General features: G+C 49.3%; 1 protein-coding gene across 2 annotated transcripts in view; it reads right to left on the bottom strand.

Moving 5' to 3' along the window:
• Positions 1–302: 302 nt before the first annotated feature.
• Positions 303–21,597, bottom strand: part of PLXNA2 (plexin A2) — a 190,380-nt gene continuing 169,085 nt past the window's right edge. For both annotated transcript variants that reach the window (XM_075054722.1, XM_075054721.1), the window contains 10 exons: positions 21,081–21,147; positions 20,289–20,435; positions 19,666–19,825; positions 19,173–19,276; positions 14,395–14,494; positions 12,028–12,218; positions 11,224–11,393; positions 9,118–9,330; positions 8,136–8,286; positions 303–7,232 (listed from right to left, as the gene is read on the bottom strand). In XM_075054722.1, coding sequence (XP_074910823.1) covers positions 7,137–7,232; positions 8,136–8,286; positions 9,118–9,330; positions 11,224–11,393; positions 12,028–12,218; positions 14,395–14,494; positions 19,173–19,276; positions 19,666–19,825; positions 20,289–20,435; positions 21,081–21,147 — 1,399 coding nt within the window. In that variant the 3' untranslated portion in view covers positions 303–7,136. The remainder of the gene's footprint in view (positions 7,233–8,135; positions 8,287–9,117; positions 9,331–11,223; positions 11,394–12,027; positions 12,219–14,394; positions 14,495–19,172; positions 19,277–19,665; positions 19,826–20,288; positions 20,436–21,080; positions 21,148–21,597) is intronic.

Genomic DNA, 21,597 nt, shown 5'->3' with positions numbered 1-21,597 from the left:
CCCTCAGAGCTTCCCTGCATCTACCGCACTTTGCTTTTCATTTGCTCCTGGAAAAACTTTCCCTGCTGCAAAGGTAGAAGTTGCTTTTCAAAGGCTGGAGGCCAGGGGCAATCCCAGACCCCCATGCAGCCCAGCTGCACCCCTGGCTTCGCTAGGCAGGCGTTATTTCCAGATTTCCACTTACCCGTTTATTGCTGGTGTGATTCAGTGAGTAAATATTTCTCACCAGTATACTCAGCTTCTACAATAAATGCCACACACCACATGTTAGAAAATAAGGACCCACACAGGAGGGCTTTTTTAACCAGTAAACTTTATTTATATATAACAACAGTACAAAGTGAGTCCTTGGCTTGCAAAATAGGAGTGTTTCATATTTACAATAGGTACACAATAATATATTAGAATAATAACAAAACCCCCTTTTTCCTTGGAACATTTTTAAATACTTAAACTTTCTTACATTTTTTCCACAACACTTGTAAAAACAACAAAAAACAGACAATCATCTTAAAAAAAAATATAATACAGAACTCCAGTGTGTCAAGTATAACGGGGAGGGGAGGAGCCAGAGAACGATACGGTGGAATGGGTACGGATACAAATCAATTCATTATTCCTGCCAATACACAAATCCCCTAAAGCTGGCATGTGTTTATTTTAAGGAGGGGGGCAGAAGAAATCAGAATCTGTTCCATGGCTGATACCTCTACATTCTGTGACATTTTTGGGGACTCCAGAAGCTTTAGTACCTGTACATTCCCTTCCCCTTGTTGCTTCCCACCGCTTCTCGTAACGGCCCCCAAAGTGCCATTAACACAGAAACACTCATCAATAAGAGAAGGACATCCTACTGCAGTATCTTCTGAAGCTATGAAATAACGTGGCAAAATCAGCTCATCAGCTAATTTCCTTTCTGACGGCTCCTCTTGCAGGTGCACCTTTCTGCTGCTCAGTCCATGAGATGGGAACATCTGATGGAGAAGCTGTTGCATAAACTTCCAAGCTTATTTGAAATAGAGGTATTAAAAATCTCAAAGGAAAGGCCATACGGGAGATCTCGTATTTGATTCAGCAGCCTCAGGAGGCCCAGAGAGTTTGGGATATTGTCCGTGCAATTGGATGGACCCTGCAGGTCTTTTGAGCATGTTCTCATGCGCTGCAGGAACAGTATTATATTCCACTTTTACAAAGAAAGGAGGAGAGGAATGGGTAACACAGGGGCAAACGGAGATCTGAAAGAACAAGCACACAGACACTGCCGTGCTCACCGCACGGCCAAAACACCTTCAGCTGCATTTGAGCTGCTCCCGCTGCAACCGCAGCAGCAACGTCAGCGCAGACGCCCGGGCGAGACGAGGAGCTGCTTTTCCAAGCACGGGAGCAGTCGGTCTCTGCCGTCCCGTGCTGCCCCGCTGCCTTCGCCTCCCCACCTCCCACCCCCCGGCACGGTCCCCGGCACCCAGCAAGCACCCTGGGCTGCAGGATGCGTGCCGGAGACCCAGAGTTTTCTGCTAGGAGCCAGGAAGGCAATAGGTACTGCCTGCGGCTGGGATGCCGGCCTCTGTGCCATGCCTTACCCAGAACAGGACCTCTGCCCGAAGCTGGGGATTTTTCATGGCGAACAGAGGCTTTGCGCAAAGCCTTCCAGGCAGCAAAAATTGGTTCGAGGACTCCCATCCTCTTCCACTTCAAAACTAATCTGGCTGACCTACATTTAAATTGCACATTCAGGGTTGCTCAGCTCAGCGGATCCTGAATGGCACCTTCTTCGCAGTGTACACTGGCGTCTTTTACTCTGATTATTTCCCACAGAATGTCTAATAAAAAAACCAAAAACAAACCACCATCCCATCCATACGGGTGTTGGGTGGCCTCATAGCTGTCACCAGTGCTTGGCCTCCAGCCTCTGACCCACCGGTCTCAGTGGCCTCGGGCGAAGGCTGGGAGGAGGCTGGGGCGATGCAGGCGTTTTCACCGAAGACACATTCACTAAACAGATGGGACTGCTCACCTAGCTCTACCTAGTATGCAACTATATACAACGTCGCAGCTCCCTGCGTTATTGGCTTGCGGTTTATGGTACAAATGCGATTCTGAAATAGGATGGCTGAATGCTTTGTGGCATTTTAATGCATCTTTGATGTCAGTTATTTATCCTTCTCTGAACACTTTTCCTTCTCTCCAGGGTACAGTCTCTCGTGAGCTTTCCCTGATGTCCCAGCTTATTCAAGTCAGTCTATTTTAGTTTCATTTAGTTTGGCGAGCTGAGTCCCCGTGACAGGTGAGCTCTGACAGCGCTGCAAACTGGATGGAGAAGAGCCAGCGACCGGCGAGGACGTGGCTGGGCTGCTGCCAGGGAAGAGGTTCGAGGCACAGGCTGGGACAGGAGCATCACAGGGACCGTGCCAGGAGCTGCGCTGCCCTTTGCCAACCTCCTGCCCGGGGGAGAGCGAGGGCAGCGGGCAGGTTGGCGACCCCTCATCCCCGCTGGCTGCGTGGGACTTCGGGAAAGAAGACCTCGTTTGTAGGTCGTGCCCACCGGAGGAGGGAAGCGCTCCGACCCTTTCCAGGCAGACTTAGACGACTCACACCGAGGCGCTCAGAGTCGGCAGCGTGCAGGGACGCAACCCCAGAGCTTTAAGCCCTCTTGCTTTTGTCCTCCACGTGCCCACCCAACTTGTTTCCTGCATCACGGCATTTTTGGTGAAGTCCAGCTGAAGGTAGGAGAGAGAACGTACGTGGGGACGGGCCGTGAGGATTTTAAGACAGTGTGTTGAAGGCACTGCTGTGATGAAGGTCTCTGTTGCCACCGCGTCAAGCGGCTGCCCTCGCCATCCCCACTGTGTCACAGCACCGACACTGCGGGAAGGCACTGCCGTCTGGCACGGCCACGTCCAGCCGCTTTTGGGGAGAAACCTCCCCGCCACGCGTGCTGCTGGGGATGCTGCTGCCCACCAGCAGCGAGGCCGTGGCTGCCGTTTCATTTCTCAGCGCTGGTTCCTGCGGCGGGTCTTCACGCAGCTGCGGACTGGTCCGTGCTGGATCCCACTGGGGCTCCAGCACTTTGGCCGTGCTGATCTCTCCTGCCTTCCTTTAAACATAAACTCATCCTTTATGGCAAAGTGTGGACCACTTGACGTCCACATCCTCTGTACTTTGGTGGGCTGCAGCGTTGTGGTGCTCCACAGCAGGGCTCATGCGGAGACAAGCTTGCCTATAAGTTAGACTCTTGTATATGGGTTTTTAATAAAGGCTTTCAAGGTGGAGAAGCGTTTGATTAGCACCTTGCTCCCCCTTGGAGTGGGTGCTTTGATAGCTCATGAGCAGAAGATTAAATGGAATTATTTAAGCAGTGACACCAGGCAGAGAGATTCCGGGAAGTGACGTCTCCCACTTTGATGTCAAAATACCTGAAACGAGGTGAACCGGAGAATCAAAACACCAACTGGCCTTGCAGGAGGAAGGGGGCAATGAGAGGGATGTGAAATCGTTTCATCTAAGGCATAGTCACCGCCCCCTCCTGACCAAACCTTGAGTCCAGTTTGCTGCAAGTGCGAAGAAAATGCTATTTTGAGATCTGAGGCTTCCTCTTCCCAAAGGAGTAACTGAAAAGTTGGATGCAAACAGGGCAATAGATGACAAGCACTTTGCCCCAAGGGGATATGTTGCTTCATTCCGTATAATTGCCTGTAGAGATCCGTAATTCATGTCGACCACCACAAGTAGACGCTTGGCAGATTATTTATAGGCCACCCCTTCCAGTCAGCACCATGCTGTTCCCTATGCCATCCTCCTAAAGCCTTTTCAGATGATGGAAGAAGAGATGTTTCTGCTGCTTCCCTCGGAAGTCAGTCAAAAGTGTAATAGCTTACTGGTTTGCAAAGTGCTCCTGCTGCTTTCCCTTTTCTCCTCTGCTGACCTTCCTTCCACAGCACAGAAAATAAACTGTTGTCCCCTTCTCCGCTTGGCGCGCTGGTGTATTCATGGAATACAGACCCTGCGTTTAGCCAGCACGGACACGTTGGATTCTTTTAATCCTTGCTCACAAACCAATCCCTCTGGGCTCTGCAATTCTTTTTCTTTTCCCCCCTCATCTTTACCTTCCGGGATAATCCCAGTTTATGGGCCCTTTCCCAGGCTCCTGCCAGGGGAAGGGGGAGAGGCTGTTAAAGGGCAAACCAGCCAAGCAGCCAAGACGTGGAAAAGAGACTGGTCACCGGCATCGCTGGCATCGCTGCTGGGTCGCTGCAGCACCCACCCTCAGCACTGCCCGGCAAACCCCTTGCCAGGGTACCCAGGGGATGCTTGGGGACCTCCGCCTTTGCTGAGAAAATACTGGGGAGGGGGGAATGATAAAATGTTTGCTTATGGGATGCTCCTGGCCAGAAGGTAGAGAGCAGGAGGAGGAAAGTAGGCTTAAAAGCAGCTACGCAAAAGCCTCTCCAATAGATGTGAAGAAAAGAGGACCACGAGGGCCTGACGCGGGCTGTAGGGCAAGCACACGTTCACCAGCACCCAGGTGAAAAGCCAGGTCTTTGCTTTGGGCAGCACTCATATTTTGTGAATCCTACAGAGATAACTATTCAGACTAACATTTAGAAGTGTTTGGAAACCATCTCGAAGCCATTTGGAATGCTTTCTTTGGGTTTCAGAGTACCATAAGAATTTGGTGAACGATCTGAATGCCCAGAACAATGACCACAACTAGAATATAGATCTGGAAATCACTCACACAAGCTTCATGCCGGATCACTGTGAAAAGCAGTAACAGAAACCCGTAAAAAATGAGCCCTGGAGGATTTCAAAACCTGACACTCTGCAATCCCCTGTAACACCAGCAGCAAAGAGCAGGGCAGGCTGGCGGCTGCCACAATGACGGCTCATTCACCACGTCCGCGGCACTGGGATGCCAGACTTTAATAGGACAACGCGGACATTTGCACATTTTCTGTCTTTGAAATTAGATTCACTGCGCAGGAGAAGGATCCCTGGGAAGGGAACTCTCCCAACAACAGGCAGTATGAATCCTGCTCTGCTTTCAGTTGCTCTGTTTCTGCCAGCTCTCTCCATGTCTCAGTAAATCCAAGCTCTCCAGTTAAAAGGCTCAGGCTGTTGTAAATGTCAAGAACTTATTGCACAATGTTGATCATTATCATTAGTATTTTCTTCCAGAGTATTAATAGGGCCCAGAGAAACTCACAAAAGTGGATTACCAAAAGAAAGCGGACTCGGCATGGCTTTTACTGAACGGTCATTAAAACAACAAGTTTCCTGAGTATTTCTCTACATGCTTCTCCCCTCCCTGTTGCTGGCTCCCCTTAGAACTGTGTCTCGAGACCAAAAGCCGGCAGCTCTCCCGGTGCACGGGGAGCCCGCGGTGACCCTCCCGGGCTCCTCTGGGCAGGAACGGTGGAGGAGTTGGGATGGATATGAAAATGGATTTTCCTTTGACACACACCAGCTGCAAACTAAGGTCCCAGGCCGGCATGGCACTGCCCAGGAGGGCTGAGCAGAAGCTGGGAGCTATTTTGCTGCCACTGCCAAGCTCATGCAGTCAATACTTGTATTTCCATTAGACCTAATCACCCTGTCCTCCCCACTGCAGCCTGCACAAATATCAATATTTATTACAGAGAGAAATATTTACAGCATTCCTTCCCCTCCTGGCACTCTACAAAGGGACACACATAAGCTTTGGTGTCTTTGAAAGAAATAACACTCACAAACATTTGCCTATCACTGGCCACAAGAACATGTGCCTGTCGGGGCCAGCAAGGAACCAAATATCACAACGAGACGCCGAGACAGAGACAAGACGACAGCGCTAGCTGGCCTGTGGAGTGCTGGTTAAGGTTTTCCCTTGCCTAGAGCAAAGATTTCTTTCCCCTCCCCAGTGGAAATACAAGTCCTGCGCCTGACCCCGGGCAACACCACGAATGCTGGCAGAGAAACTCAAAGGGAGCCTGTGCTGATCAACTCTGCAAGCCAAACAGAAAAGCAATAAATATCTCATCTCGCTACGTCGAGTCTTTTCAAGTATCGCTCACTGTAAACATTGGGGGTTTGTTGGTTTTTACTGCAAGAAATCAGAGGCAGCTGCCAGAAACTACCACCAAAACGCAACCAAGGAGGCTTCATCCCAGCTCTGCCCGACGGGGAGAGGGCAGCCGGTCGCTTCCGCGCAAATTGTACCTGCAGAAACCGGCAACGCGCCGACTGCAGCCGGGTACCACCGCAGCCACGCCGCCGCGCGGGATGCTGCCGGGTCACCGCGGTGGCACCGGCGCCCGGCGAGGCGGAACGGGGGTGGAAAAGGGGAAAGCATTTAAAACCAGATCTTTCCTTGTTCAACAGTAAATGGGATTTAAAAAAAATATAGATATATTGACACTATATAAATACATAGATAAAGCTGGATTTCAAGACAGGTCGGATGATCTGATGGTTTTGCAATTCAGGTAAAGTTCCTTCTAGTGCCTATAAGTTACTCAGCCACTGAACTATTTTCTGGCTAAACTGCTATTTTACTTGTGTAAAAAGGTGTGGTGCAAACTTGTGCTCATATTTTTATAAGATCCCAAAAAGAAGAAAATTTAGGTTTTCCAAACTTTCCAATTGGCGTAAGAGTCCGTTCGCAGAATGCTTGAGCCGCGTCCTCAGGAGTCTCTTGAGGACAGGATTCAGAGCTGAACCTTGTTGCCAGGATTATCTTTGTGGCCTCTGTGGTTTTTGCTCTATTTCTTTTTTTTTTCCTTTTTTTTTCTTTTTTTTTTAAAAAAAACCCTTTAAATAAAGTTTTATTTTCTAATATACATCAAACAATTTTCATGCAAAGCAGCAGTCATGGAGACATCCAGACTTTCCAGGTTCCTTCTTTCTATGTATGCTCGAAAAAATGATCCATCTTGATTTGACTTTGATTGAGATGCTTTCTCTTTTTCTCTTCCTGCCTTTTCAAACCAGATCCTATATGATTTTGAACACAGTCAGTCCTTGGGCCAGTCTCTGCTCCCCCGAGAAGAGCCTTGGTATTTATATGTGTCCAGCGCCTTTCTTGCTTGTTCTCCCTCTTAATTCCCGAGAGTCCGTGCAATCCTCTGCCCTTTGCCGTCCGTGAGCACCGCAACCTTTCTTCAGCTCTCAATAGACATGGCACCAATAAGTTGCTCTACTTTGTATGCCAGACGCTGCCTACGTGCCTGTTCATCCTGCTCCAAAGCCCCAATGAGCTGGTATAGAAAACATAAAAAGGGAGAAAAAAAGAGACAGAAGTCAGTGTGCAAGAGGGGGTGGTAGAGGTGGGTGGGCAGCAAGATGTGAGCAACTTGAAATGCGGATGTGTGAAACTTAAATAACAAATGGCAACGCAACGCGACGAGCGCTTCGCCGTGCCGCAGCCGTGCTCATTGATTTGTTGGACCGCTCAGTGCACGTTACCCGCACAACACAATCACTCCCACTCTTGTACCTTGGACTCCACATTTCTTGTCTCGTTTAGCATGAAAGTTATGAGATTTTTAAGCCCTAATCGGAAAATAGCTGTAGTATTGTATCACAAATGCATACATGCAATTAAATGACAAAACCCTTCCTTTTAACGGACATAATTGCAAAATAGGTTCTTCTTACACTGAAATGAAGGGGTGGAACAGATGGCGAGAACTTGGTTTCAAGTGATGCATTCATTAAAGGAGCTCACGCTGCCAGGGATTCTTTGCAAACAGGAGTCTGCGTCACTGCAACATGGGATTTGTACCGCACTGTTCCCAAAAGACAGGAATGTTTCTGGGGAGCTTGACTGGGTCATGATGATTTTCCACTGCATTTAGGAGTGGGCTGCACTGGGCGTATGCCAAGGCTGAGGAATCCAGTCGCTTCCACAATATTTTAGCTCTCAATCCTCCTGGGAAGTATGCTACGGGCACGGCCAGGACCTGAACCTCTTTGCGCGTGAACAGAACAGAGCGGGACAGCAGCGGCACGAGCTACGGTCGTGCTGCGTCGAGGATGAGGAGGAGGAAGGAGCTCTGGGGGGGCAGCGAGGGGGAAAGCTGCGCGACCCGCTGCCGCGCCGAAGCACGGCTCCTCTCCCACGCCGCACGTGCATCCCCCCCCACCCAGGGGACACCCACCTCCTCGCTGTACTTGCTGACGTAGGAGTAGATCTCGTTGAGCGCGCTCAGCATGTTGAACTCGACGGAGTGCAGGCGCGACTGCTCGGCGAGGTAGGCGTTCATGTCCTGGTCGCTGATGGCGGGGAGCTTGGCGATGTCTGCGTAATACCTGCGGGAAGGAGAGGCCAAGGGAGGCCGTGAGAAACACAAAGGCTCCAAACGCCCCTCTTCTCCTTGGGATTTAAACAAAGCTCTGCAGGCGACGTCAGATATAGGAAATCCTGTTTTAAATTTAGTTAATCATTTTCAACTTCAAACAGTTTTAATAATACCCAGAGAAGTAGCCAAGATCATCCTGGTCCTTTCTATTCTTCCTGATTGATGGTGCGTTCCTCTTGGCAGGAAAAGGAACCATTGACCCAATACAGAGTGACCTAGCGGTCAAGGTGAGGAGGGGATACCTCCCCGAACGACCACCGAAGACCACCCGAGACCCCCGCGCATGCGGAGGAGGCATTTGGTGTGTTGTGGTTATATGATCCTATGCATACGCATTAGATAGTTTGAATATGTACTAGGTAGGAGTAGTTCAATAAATTAGATGCAGTTGTTACTGTACAAAAGGGACACACCTGATGAATCTGGTGTGCTTGATTTGTGGAAAGTCCACCGAGCACCCAGGCCCGAATAAAAAGCAATATCTTTCCTGAGTGTGTGAGATTGGTCTATCGCACTCTGGGTAATGAATCCACTTTTAGGACAACACAGGGAAAAGGACATCATTTCGCTTTATGCTTACTTCTAGCAAAACAGGATCCTGGTCTGTAACAAGTTGAAAATAAGAGCAGAGATGCTGAGTAGGGCTGAGCTGTGCCACCAGCTCGCTGCAAGAGCCACCCTGCTGCATCATCGGCCGCCCAGAGCAAAACCGCTTGGCGCAGGAGGTCGGGCAGGACGGGAGCACCCAGCCCAGCCCAGCACCCATGCTGCTGCCGCTCACCTCTCCACCCAGCTCTTGTAGCTGGGGATGTCCTTGGCATACAGCAGCTTGTTGGAAGGGGAATCCTTGCCCAGGCGGTGCTCCGAGGTGGAGCAGGAATCCATGAAGGTCTGAGCCACAACAGAGAGGCAGGCGTCCGTGATGCTGCCTTTGTGGATATCAAACACGAACTGGGGGTTTTTGATTACGTTCACCCAGAATCGGAGAGGGAGGCTGTAGGGAAATCAAGAAACAAAATTAAATGTTAGACAAAGGCTAGGAAAGGACACTTGCTGCGGTTTGTGTTCCCAAGCAGAATACAAATGGTGGGAAGCAGCAATAATCTGACTAGGAGCCAGGCCAGGTCCCTCAAACACCAGTTAGCCCAGTCCTGCCTGGATTGCTTGTGACGGGTTCCGCGATGCCTGGGCTGGACACCGCTGCCCTGCACGCCCCGGGAGCCGCTCTGGGGTCTGATCCTGCCCGGAAAGGCGAAGGAGGCGAGAGCCAGGCGCCGAGGGCAGGCTGCCTGTGCCAGGGCAGGGCTGAGCAGCGTTCGGCGGTGCTGGGTGAGCAGCTCTGCGAGGAGCCCATTAAACTGAGTTGGTTAGAGTGGGAGTCTGCGGCACGGGGCTGAGCCCGGGGCAGCGGCACTGCCATCCCCGCGCTAATCAGCCGCTGCCCGGCCACTCCGCAGTCCATCATCTGCGAGCGGTGCAGCAGGCATCAGAGGCTTTGTCCCCAAATCCTGAGGCCTTTGCAATCAAAGGGGAATTATTATTCCTTTTTTCTTCGGCTGTATAGCAGGATCAAAAAAACAGCTGCTGCTTTCTATTACCTTTCAAGTCTCAGCTCTCTCTGTCTATCCAACTAGCTGCACTGAAGACTTCAGCCTTAACTCTTGCTGCACTGCAGCCAAGCAGCTCAGCCGCGTCCCTGGCAGTGCCAGCTCCCCGGTACCCCAGCTCTCCCTTCCGAGCCCCCGTTTGCTTTGACCTGCTCCAGTGGCATAAGTCTTCTCCCATCTCCCCACCCAAATCGCCTTTCTGGGAATGCTGCAGCCAAATGAAGTGCTCAGCAGAGCTGTTAGTTCAGAGACCGAATTTTCGCCCTTCTCCCGAGCCCCCCAAGCCCCGGGGCAGAAGGAAGGACCAGGGCTCGTGTGGTCTGATGGCTCCGGCAGAGCAAACTCTGCTGGTCAGCGCTTTCTTTTTTATTGCTTTAAGAAGTCTCATCTTTTTTTGTGATTCTAGAGTTCTTATCCTAATAACTCCTTCTTCTAAGGCTTTCAATAAATTGTTTTTAGCTTCCCACAGCCTTAGCGGGGAACCCAGCTTTGGCAGCCGTGATGATTAGAGGCCTTTGAAACCATGAGGGAGCCGGGGGAAAATACAAAGTCTTCAGGGAGCAACCATTTGTTGTGCTTTTTTTCCTTCCTCAGAGAGGTAAATTTCTAACCCACGGAGCTTTTAATCCTAAAATAGCAGCAGAGGCAGAGACGTGAGAGTTCCCATTGTTCGGAGAAAGCTGAACCCGGCTGCAGTCCGTGTTGGCCTCATGTGGGGCTGGATCCTTCCCCCCTCGCCCCCTTCTCCCGCTGCCCAGCTGCTCCAGCTGCTGCCCAAAACGATGGGGAAGGTGCAGCCGCTCGCTGAGCTCCCCCCCCCCAGCCTCCACCGACATTCGTGCCACAGCACGGTTGCACGGGCAGGGTGGTGCAAGCACGGAGCCCTGCATCCAGCTACCAGACCGGCTCTGCAAAGCCAGCGATTTCCAAAGTCCAGATGTGTGGATCTACGGCCTGAGGCTAATGCCCAGCTGCCACCCGGGTAGAGGACTCGCAGATAGCCAGGCTCATGGTTTAACACTGGGGTTTCAGCTCGCGTGTGCACAGGGATCAGCATGAACCAGGATCGAACCCAACTGCCACATCTGCACGGGGGCAGCAGCGGTGCTGGTTGAAAAGCATCAGCGTGGCTTCGTGGTACATCTCATGCTTTGGAGCTACGGGACTTGGTTGTTCCCAGCCTTCCCAAAGCTCTTCCCCATCTCTGTTTTTCCCCAGGACACAGGTAATTGCTCAGTACTGAGGTTTGCCCCCCTTCCACCCTCCTCCTCCATTCTTACCAATTGCTCTTCCATGTGTGCCTCACATCTGTGTCATGGATGCCGTGCTTATCTGCCTGCTCATCCAAGAAATCGAACATATACTTGATGGCCAGTGGGAGCGCGCTGCCGCGGTGCACGGTGCTGAACAGCGTCTCAAACAAGTCGTCCACAAATTTCTGCAGCGTACCCTAATGGGAGCAGCAACCGAGAAGGTGAAGGGAGGGACGGGCGCACGCTTGGCTAAGCAGCGGTGGTCGGAGGGGATGCCAGATGGTATTGCCAGCTCTGCACGGCCCCACAAAGCGCTGCCACGGACCCCGCAGGAATAAGTCAGGTCGGGGTCTTTACGAACACTGACTGCGCTGCTGGAGGACCCCGGGGGAACGCTCCAGCCTGCAGCTACTCACGCCCGCGCTTATTCTTTATTACTAACCTGAAACAATTTCTTTTGCTTTCAAAAGCAAATCTGCATTATCTACAGCGATGAACACACAGTGAAAGGCCGGAAAACTCTCTCTGGCCAAGGAAACGGGTTAAGTATTTACAGGCAGTGCTGCGTCTCTCCAACTCTTTGTGTTTTAAAACCATGCAGAAGAATCAAGTATTGCAGCAATCACCTTGCAGTGTGAGGAAATCTGGGCTCTGTTTCTGTTGCTGCTCCAGGAGCCACCCAACCCCTGGGGCCCGGGAAAGCCTGGCAGGGACAGTCCCCTCACCCCCCGGGAGCTGAGCACCATTAGGGACTGCACAGGACACCTGGCAAGTGTGTCTAAAGGGACCTCCCTATGCATTTCCCAAGGGAATTTCATGCATGGCAGTTACCTTTGTAGCTAATAGCCTGGTCAGGTAGATCTCAGACACCATCTTACTGCCCCGGTCTCCTTCCTTCTGGTCTCCGTGGTCGTGGTTTTTGACCAAGTGCCAGACCTTGACTCCGCTCTCCAGGTCGGGGGTGATCATGGGGGCCCGGGAGCGCAGGCTGTCGGGGCTGCCGGTGTAGCGGAAGGTGGAGTCTGTATGATGGGGAGAGAAGTCGGTCACGCTCAAAGCAAACCCCTTTTTCATTTCCCTGTCTCTTCTGAGTGATGCCACTGTGTTCACTAATGCCAAAATCATCTGCACTGGCTTTTTTATGGAGTAATGAAACGTAATACAACCTAGGCACCAACAAAATTTGGCGTTTGCCAAAGATATGTGTTGGTCTTCTCTGAATAGAGTTCCTCAGACTCAAGCCTTTCTGTTTTCACACTCAGACATGGGACTGTTCTGCTCCATTCACCTCTTTTACTTATGTCAACTCAGTAATGCAGGTCCATACAAGATTTCTCCAGGAGTTACAGCTCACGCACATTAACCCTGGGCACCAATTCCTGCAGCACTGGAGCTCTGATATTAGTATTTTGTAAATAATAACAAGCCACCCGGCAGAACCAGCACAAAGGGCAGAAGAAACTGCTGTCCTTGTTCTTGAGGTTTTCATTAGAGCAAAAAGGGCTCGAGCTGAGCACCGACTGCAGAGCCCGAGGCCAGTCCTGCAGGAACGGGGAGCTCGAAGGGGAGCAGACAAAGGTTTTTCCCTTAATTGCTTGGAAACCATGGAGGGATGTGAGATATATTTAAATTCCCAAAGAATGTGCCTCCCCGGATCCCATCCACGGTGTCTTCAAGCTGAGATATGGGGCTGAACAGCACATCCATGTGTTGTTGTGTTTTTCTTCCTCTTACTTAATTTCTTTGTTCTCTGGGAACCTTGTGCATTTTCTCAAGTTTAGCCTCCGATTCACAGCTCACCCTCCTCATCGAGAGTAAGGGGATCAATCATAAATCAGCCGAAGGAAATACGCAAGTCATTACCAAACTAGCTAGATTTTCATCCCTGATTAAGGCTTAGATAAATGAGTACTCCAACTGATATAATTAAAGAGACAGACAGGGGGACAGCTAGGAAAGCATCTAGTAATTCTATTTTTAAATATAGCTCTGTACTGATATATAATGGGGGAAGTAAATAAGTATCTCATTTAAATTCTGTCTGCACAATTAGAAGTATTAATCTTAACATGAGCAATGATAGTTCATATTGGTAGTTTGCAAAAGCTTTTCCATCTGACATAGATCAACGAGCACTGAGGACTCAGGCTGTGTGACCCAGCCTCGGTTTTTCCATCACCTGAAGCACGGGAAGTCAGGTGGACTACACCTTGCCAGGAGAAATGCCTTTTCTCCTGGCTTTTGCCTAAGGACTTTCTTGTGGACAGCTCCTCAGAACCTTTGCTCGAGAAAAAAACCCATTATTTTGGGAGCTATAAACAAGAGGAGGAGATGGGCTTGTCAGGAGACCTCTCGTTTGTAAAACACTCTGTAAAATGAAAGATAATGAAAGATCAGTGCACTAGAGATTTTGCCACTGTTGCCTTTTATGGAAGTATATTATTACCATTATTGTGGATTTAGTGCTATAAACGCACACCTGGCACCTCGCAGACTCATTTACTCAGGCTGCAGCGTCTTCAGGGACCCTCTGTGAAGTGCCGAGCCCTGCTATTATGCAAATAATTAATTCCCAGGTGTGCACATCCAAGCACGCCGAGTTAAGATTGCCGTTACCCATTTTTGACCCATTAGCTAAGAATTCAAGATCCTCCACTTAAAGAAGAAATAGATGAAGGAATCAGGCTTTTCTCTCGTGCTTACAGGCGAGGGGCACAAAGCTGCTTTCCTGCAGCAGGAGCCCCATGGGTGCTGTGCAGCATCCAGCCCCTCTGAGCCAAAAGCCTTTCCCTGGGCTTTTCCAAGACCCACATTTCCAAAGGCTGCTCATGTGCTTGGCATTTCCTTTTCCCTCCTCTCAGCTTCTCTGGTCTTTTTGCTGTTCTGCTCATAGACGGAAAAGCCTTTGCAAAAAAACCAGCAGCCAAGGACATTTTTCTGCTTGGCACATGAATGTCCCTTCATTTTGGCTGAGGTGGTGTGGTTCTTTGGGGGAAGATGCTGCTTTGTCCCCACCTAATTCCCTTAAGGTGTTGCCCTCCTGCAACAAAGGCAGCTTCAATACCAGCCCCATCAAGATACTTTCCTCAAGGAAAGCTGCAAGCTCCAGGCTGGCTCTAAAATGTGCAGTGCAGCAGGAGCAATGCCCAGTCACTATCTGTGAGCCATCGTTTCCCAGCCCTTCACTCTGCTTCTTACCGTATCTACTAATAGACGTCCGGGATATACTGGCAGAGGCAGGAATATTGTAGGAAGAGGTCTGCTTGGGAACGAGAGCCACAACTGAGCGGTCTGATACCTGGGGAGGCAAAGGAAGAGAAGAAAAGATCAGCGAGATCCACCGTCCACTCTGCGATCGCCAGCTGCTCATCCAGCAAACGCAGGTAACAGAAATCCCAGCCTGGGCAGGGAGCTGTCGGCACAGCACCGAGCTCCCGAGGGCACCGGGAGCAATCCTGCCGGCCAGCCCTTGCAGAGACACGCTCCGGGTCGGGCTGAGCTCCGTGCTGGGTCGGCAGCAGCTCTACAGCAAGGGACTGAAGGAAAGGAGTGATAAATCAAAAGACGTATTGAAGATGTTTTTGGTTGTTCTGATTTAAGATTACGTTTTATCCAATAAAAATGAGAATCTCAAGAATTGTTGTGATCCAATTAAAGTAACAATGCAGAGGGAATAAAATGGCTATAATAACGTTATGGACCATAAAACATTCCTATTAAACCATTTTTTATTTTAGCAATTTTTACGAACTTTAAAAGTTTGATTTACAGCTGAGCAAGTCATAAAGCCATCTTTCAGGGTGTTAAATTGTCAGTCCCTCTACTGCACCAGAGAAGGAATTAAATGCTGGGAAGTCAAACTATAAATGAACATTAGTGCTAACAAGATTTTGTTATAGCAGATTTTAGTAGCCATGTTTAATTTTATCCTCCCCATAAATCTAGTAGTCACTGGAAGTTTTTTAACTTATTTCCCTTAATTAAGAATCTGCAGGTTTCCAGGGAACGGGCCTGAGTGTCTTTTAATTTTGAACTCGTGGCCCATGGTGCAGCACAGCAAGGGAGCAGAGCGTGGAGTCACCGCATCTCGCAGGCTGACGGACCCGCCAGGGCTCAGCCAAGACATTCTTTAGAGGAGCTGCACAAAAGAAATGCCTCTTCATGCTGGAGAAATTGCTTTTGGGGCTAAGTCCTCCCTTATTTGCCCAGAGTCCTGTGAGGGACTCGGGACTGTCTCTACGCAGAGGGAAGCTCCAGGGCAGCAGCTGGATTTTGCTCCCCCAGCATCACTGTCAGCAGAAGGGGCGTCTGTGCCACCTCTGCCGCCGCGAGGTGAGCCGCACACAGCGATCTTCGCTGCCTTCAAGGCTTTGGGTTCCATTCAGATGAAAGGTTTCATGTAAATGCGAGTTGTTATTATTGCTAGTGACGGTGGAAATAATAGTCACTTGTGTTTCACAGTACAAAAGTGAGGTATTTCTAAGCAAAACACTTCAAACACCTCCGTTATTTCCTCTTCTGCTCCTGCCTCCCTTCATCGAATTTATTAAGTCAATGGAAGGAACAATCAGTGGTGATATTATTTTCTTAGGCTGTTATTAGCTGCCACTTCAGTTCAATTCCACTAGGGAGAAACCTGAGTGTGCCGGCAGCCCCGGGTGCTCCCGCGGAGGCAGCAGCTCCCCAGCCCCTGTGCAGGGATCTGTTTTCACCAGAGCTGTGGTTAACTGGGAGAGAGGCATTAAAAATTCCACACACACGGAGGACTCTCACTCTCTAAATTTTGGGTCGAATGGCTCTTGTCAGCTAAAAAATACCAGCGTGCAAATTAACATCAGATGTAACACACATTCATTTCCCATCTCACTCTGCTGTTGCCACACTACTATAAAACCCCAGAGATGCCTGCAAAGCTGGCTGGCTGTTTTACAACTTTATAAATATTCTGAGTCTTCTACGAGCTGGAAATATGCTGCACAAAACACCTTAAAGAAAAGAAAAATAAAACCTGGAGCAGGCAGAGCAGCAGTGCAGAAGCCCAGACAATACTACTGTGTTTGCTTGGGGTAGTGAGGATGCAGCGAGGATGCTGGCTCCACATCCACGCCGCCCCCAGCTCCTGGGTCTCATTTTCCACACAAATCTTCCCTCTTTGCTTCTAATTTTTCATTTAAAATAGTTTTCTAGTCTCTCAGCCCTTCCAGACTCACAGTGGCTGACAGGTATTCATGCTCTGCTGCCTCAGAGTTAACCCTGCATGAGCCACTGTAAATCATTTGATATTAAATTCAGTGTTTCATTTTTCCTGAGTAAAGCCACGCAGGGTGAGACTCTCCCATGGATTTTAATAGGCATGAAACCAAAAGGATACTACACAAATGTAATACAATTCCTTACAATATAGTTTAAAAGCTCCAGAGAATTTAACAAAGAATTATGCCTATTTAACCTACACATCTATTTTTATAAATGAAGAAATAAGCAGCAGGCATACAGTTCTCTATACAATTCTATAAAGTGGTTCAAAAATATCACAGAAGGATGAAAATTTCTTTTTAAATCCAATCTGGCTTTTACATGCAAAGGCTTCCCATGAAAAATACATTTTATCCGTTGATGCAGATATATACATCGTATTTTTATCATTCTAAACATGTAGAAAACAAATGTAATAGTGTCGAAATCCAGCAGCCAAGTGCAGAGCTGAGAAACTCTCGGAATTAAATACCTGTCCCCTGCAGAGCCTCCCCACCCTGCCCCAGAGCACGGTGAGCAGGAGGCTGGTTTGGTCCCTGGCAGGAGTCCGAGTCCAGGCGCTGCAGGGAACGGGGCCCTGGAGCAAACGGACCCCAGAAATCAGGAGCAGGGGCAAGGCTGCGGGGAGGGGGCAGGTTCTGGTCCTTGCTTCAGCCCTTACTCCCAGGTAACAGCACCTCCGCAAAAGACCACAAAACGCCCGCTGTTATCGGGTGGAAACAGGGGCTGTGCGTCTCCAATTACTGTGTGCAAATCCAGAGATCACTTTGCCTTCAGATCAGAATAAAGACAGCACAGCTCTGAATAAAAGATGGAGAGCGCTTTACAGAGCTAGCTTTTGTTTGTTCTAGAAATTTAGAAATCGTCTTTACTAGTTCTCCAGAAGCTGGAGAAATCTAGATTTCATTTTTACGGCTTGAACCACACCTGTTTTATATGTAACACTCCAGTTAAAATGGTGAGACAGCAGCGCTTGAAACTCAAATGATTTTATACCCTCTTCTAAGCTGTGCCTTTGCCCACATATTTGTTTTACTGTGTAGTCCTGGAGCATCTGTATTTTTGATACCTAATAAAAACATTTATTACTCAAACAGAAAAAAAACCTGGTAGGAATAAAAAAAAAAAATATTGTTGTTTGTTTTTGGCAAAAGCCCTGCCTTGACAAGATTTCTGTTGCAGTGTAGAGAACTTGGCTTCTTTTTATGGCTGAAACAGCTCTGTCGGGCTGTGCAGAGCTCGGGCCAGAGCAGGGAGAGACATGTGCAATTGCTACCTGTTTGGATGTTTGGCAGCAAAATTCTACTTTGTTCCAGAACAAAACTGACATTCGAATGGCAGGAATAGCTGCAGCATCTTGAGTGTTGCAAGGATTTTGTTTATTTTAAGGGTAAACTTGTGGCTCAGATTTTCCCACAGGCACTAAAAAGAAAGTACTCCCTCCCCTCACACCCAACACACATCAGACAAACATGGATTTCACTTGTGACTTCCTTAAGATGACTTTTAAAGATCAAGGCATAATAAAGTCTCGCTGCTTCCCTGCGTGTTGGTTAATCCCTTGCAACTGTCAGGTAAAACAGATTTTAGAAACAATGGAATTCATCTGCACAACTCTTATGACATTTTACAGTAATCTGTGTTTAAATCCTTCAGGCTGCTTGGAAAAGTTGACCCTCGAGCTGCTTTTTCACATGCACTTTGCATATTTATGCCATTCTCTCTGCCTCGCTCCTTGATTATATGGCTCCTGTCAATACTGGCTCACATTCAACTTACACAGCACGAGTCACGCTGATGGACTTGAGATGGTGTATAAACAGGGAAAGATGCCAGATTAAATACTAAACACTTCTGTGTAGGTAGTGATGGACAGTAGTAGGTTACAGGTCCCAGTTAATGCAGTTACCCTCTGCTGCAGACAGGCTTTGAGTAAAAGCCTTTGATTCTCTTCAACCAAACCTTCCTCAGCTCCATCTTTACCTCTCTTTCCATCTTTCACATGCCATAAGAAGCCCCTTCCAACAGATGCACGCCTATCCAGGGAAGCCTGGGCTGGGCTGGAGCACGCAAGCTGCAAAAGCTAAAGACGGCAACAATTTCTTAGGTCACCTCGCCCACCCTGGCTGATGCACAATAGAGCATCGTCGCTGTCTAGCTTTGTTTTATATGACTTTAGTGGCAGAACTCCTGTTACTTGGCTTGGAAGACTAGGTCTGGGATTAGGAGATTTGATGTCACTCTCTCAAGACGTAGCTCTTGATATTCACCTTTTCTTAATGTGGCCTCATCCTGTACCTTCCCACAGCACTCCCTCAACCCTCCCATGTGACAGTATTTTAAGTATTTGCTCTGTTTCCCTTCTTCACTCCTTGCACGATGCTCAAGAGTCAACACGTAGAAAGATCACGGATATAAGAGACGAGCTGCCGCAGCCCCCGCAGTGGCAGCTCAGCCCTCTCCACTGTTCCCTCTATCTCACAAGCACGGCTGGTGGTTTTAATTTAGCCAATTTTCAACTCTGCTAGTTTCTTTAAGATCCATGTCAAGGTTGCTTTCCCATCTAATGCGTAAGCACATTGAACCCTTCTGGTTTATCATACAAATGTGACCTCCCTGTCTGTCTCGGCAGATGAGATAGTTGGGAATTAAATTTCTGCTTTTCTTTTCTTCCCCCCTGGCAGCTTTCTGGGAGCTGTCTGCTGGGGCTGTTTTCCTACCTGATAATGCATCAAGGTGTTCAAGCGCTTCCAATCTCCTTCAATCTTGGTGGTGATGTCTTCATCTTGCAGGACCACACGAGCTATCCGGCCCTGCCGCCACTCTGCGGGAGAGGCAAAAACCAGGCAGACACGATGGTCAGAGAGGGAAAAGGTACTAACAGGCTCTACCCACTTCTGGCCCAAGTAACTACTGGACAGACGAGCCTGTAGAAAAGCCCATCTCCCAGGAAGAGGCACCCAGAGAACGCTAAATTCTCAGCAGAGTGAAGGAGGCTTCAGGAATCATTTGCTCTGTGGTCAACAGACAATTATCTGATCCCACAGAGCTCAAAACCCATCTGACAGGAGCAATGCCCATGCTTTCTAGGGGCAGAAACACGTATGGTGTTGTGCAGCCTGAGCTCTAGTTTTTGAGCTCTGCAAAACCCACCAAGAATCACTGATCAACCTCTCTGATCTTCCCCCTCCTATGAGGCGGGGAAGCTCCTACCCAAGTCCATGTCAACAGCTCTTGGTCTTTGAGAATATGGGACGTTTTTGTATACTGCATCGAGGATCTTCTCTTTGACTTGAGTGATGGTATCACAGTTCAGCACCTTCACGGGGATCTCTGGACTGTTCTCATTATCGGGGTTCACACAGTTTAGGATCTGGAAGGGAAGGAGAACCACACCATGGTCTAAAGGGCTTCAGAAAAGCATCTGGGAGAACTGTAACCACATGTGTCACAACAACCCATTCTCATAAAAAAACCATTGCATCCCTAATTGCATCATTGCTACTGCATCTAGTATATCTTTATAATGATTACTAAGATAGGAGCGCTGGATGTCTATTTTCATTTGCTAGAGGGAGGGCAATGCTCAATGCACAGGGAGATAAAACACTCCCCTCAAACGCTGCTTTTCAAAATCTAAGCTCAGGCTATTTGTACCTGCAAATTAGGGACACACCTGACTTAGGCATGGGTCTAGCAGCACAAGGCTGTATTGTACTGGCAACACTTATACTTCACGGTAGTGTCCTAATCACTTGTCATAAGGTCAGAACAGCTCACGTCCAGGTGGGGAGGACAGAAGCGTTTCGGTGGCAGCTTCTACAGCGATCACTCACCAGAGTCTTGTACTCAATTTGCTGTCGGATCAGCTTGTCCTCGCTGAGGGAGTAACGGGCTTCTCCTGTGATGGCATCAATTGGACCTTTCTCCATCTGTTGCTTGATGGCACAGTAGAGCATGAAGAGCGGCTCTCCAGCACATTCCTACACAACGAGACAGACAGCAAAACTAACACAGAGGTGAAGGTGCATCTCCTCCAGGACCGCTGCCCTGCACACAGGTTTTGCACATGATCCATTTCAGCAGAGGCACAGTCCCATTGACTCAATCTTTAGCACACATGCAATCTAGGCTCAGCTCCCAGCAGCTCCCGGAGAGAACAGCCAAAACCATGAGCTCCATTGCTCGATGGGCATGTTGTCTTTGGCTTGGTAAATCTCTACTGAATCTATATGGCTGTAAAAAAAGGAATTTGAGATCTTGATCTCGTCGTTCACGCCCATGAAGCACATTTTGTGGGGCTTCCAAAACCACAAATAAAGTTAAAAAATATGGAAGCCCAGGCACAGAGATGTAAGTGAGAATTTCTCCCAAGTACTAAAGAGGTGCAACAGAAACTCTAGTACATGAGAACTACACCAGGCGATCTGAGGGTTGAAGGAAGCTGTGACAGCTTGACTTAGCCCATGTAACAGCAGCCCCACGTGTAGGCATCTCTGAGCAAATTTCCACCTCCCCTGCCTCACTACTACACCTTTTGACTTGTTTCAAGCCCAGATTTACCCTGGGCATGGCTGGCCGGTGAGACAGCAAAGCGGCAGTGGGGTCTCAGCTCCATCCCTCCTTACCTTGAGGAACTTGTGGAGGAGGAAGGCAAACCAGTTAGTCAGCATCTTCTCGGCCACCGACTCGGTCCTAGGGAAGCCAGGAGGACACGTACGTTACATACAAACCCAAACCACGCATCGAAGGCCCCCAAATGTCCCCGGGTGGCACCACCCGGCTGCACCCTGGCACAGCTCCCGCGGTGCTTTGAGCCGAGCCGTGGCCCCGGACCAGGCAGGCAGCAGGATTTGGCCAGTGCTGTCCCCCCCAGCCCCCCCTGCACCGAGCTGACAGCAGCTCACCCAGCTGACAGCCCGTCACAGCCCTGATGGGGCTGGTGACAGGGAGCCTGGGGACACTCGGCTCCTTGCACGTGGCGCAAATTACAGCCTGGCTCAGTAAATCACTGGGATTTGCAGCAGTTCCTGGCAATCAGGGACAGCAGAGTGACAATGGCAGGGAAATTGCAGCTTTCTCCCCAGTCCCACCCAGTGTCCTCTCCCCACATTGTGCCCGAGATTATCTCTAATTTAAATACAA

This window comes from Buteo buteo, chromosome 23 (genome assembly GCF_964188355.1).
Source record: "Buteo buteo chromosome 23, bButBut1.hap1.1, whole genome shotgun sequence".
Taxonomy (NCBI): Eukaryota; Metazoa; Chordata; class Aves; order Accipitriformes; family Accipitridae; genus Buteo; species Buteo buteo.
Note: the sequence above shows the minus strand (reverse complement) of the source record. Positions and strands in the feature narration are given on the sequence as shown.